The 754-nt window shown below is 50.1% G+C and overlaps 1 protein-coding gene across 1 annotated transcript in view; it reads left to right on the top strand.

Moving 5' to 3' along the window:
- The first annotated feature begins 91 nt into the window (after window positions 1-91).
- Window positions 92-754, top strand: part of smap1 (small ArfGAP 1) — an 84241-nt gene continuing 83578 nt past the window's right edge. Inside the window, exon 1 of the mRNA XM_035663760.1 lies at window positions 92-379. Within this exon, the coding sequence (XP_035519653.1) occupies window positions 262-379 (118 nt within the window). The 5' untranslated portion in view covers window positions 92-261. The remainder of the gene's footprint in view (window positions 380-754) is intronic.

The following is a 754-nucleotide window of genomic DNA, read 5'->3' on the forward strand; positions in this document are numbered from 1 at the left end:
AAGAGACACGACAGATGAGAAAAACAATCAAGGACATCTATAAAGGCTTGTACAGGTGGGTTTTGACCCACAGGAGAAGCTGTGTATTCCGACGGGCCGTGAAGGCAGCAGGGATGATGCAGCGTTAGCAGGTTCGAGCTACCGGCGGCTACAACCGGAGGATGTCCCACCCTCTGTAACCGTCACCGAGCACTCCCCCGGGGGCTTTCATCGGCTCTCACACCCGAACCGGACTAACTTGTTTAGAACTTGGGCCGAGAGATGACGACGCGGTCGGAGCGGGAGAAAGCCCAGAAGCTGAACGAGCAGCACCAGGCCATCCTGTCCAAGCTGCTGCGGGAGGACGACAACAAGTACTGCGCGGACTGCGAGGCGAAAGGTAAAGCCCGAGCCGGCCAGGGCTCACTGCGGGCGGCTGCGAGAGTGCGAGAGTGCGCCCTGGAGGAAAACACTGGAGCTAACGGCTACAGCTAACGGCGTACTGTCACGTTATTGTTCGCGCGCTGACTCACTATTATACGTTTGTTTATTTAGCATTATTTGGTTTTTGTTTTTATTTTTTTATTCATGTCGTACAATGCGGACAGAGTTAGGCGGTCGTTGAGTCACAATTAAAACCAGAATTAATAATATTGAGCGACATTTGGGAAAGTTAGCGCGGTAAATACACGACTTCCGTTTAACGCTTTCAAAGTAAAATGTGATGATGATGGATATAATAATAAGATGATGACAACAACAACAACAACAACAA

Source organism: Morone saxatilis, unplaced genomic scaffold (genome assembly GCF_004916995.1).
Source record: "Morone saxatilis isolate NCDOM2014 unplaced genomic scaffold, NCSU_SB_2.0 Contig19, whole genome shotgun sequence".
In the NCBI taxonomy this organism is placed as follows: Eukaryota; Metazoa; Chordata; class Actinopteri; family Moronidae; genus Morone; species Morone saxatilis.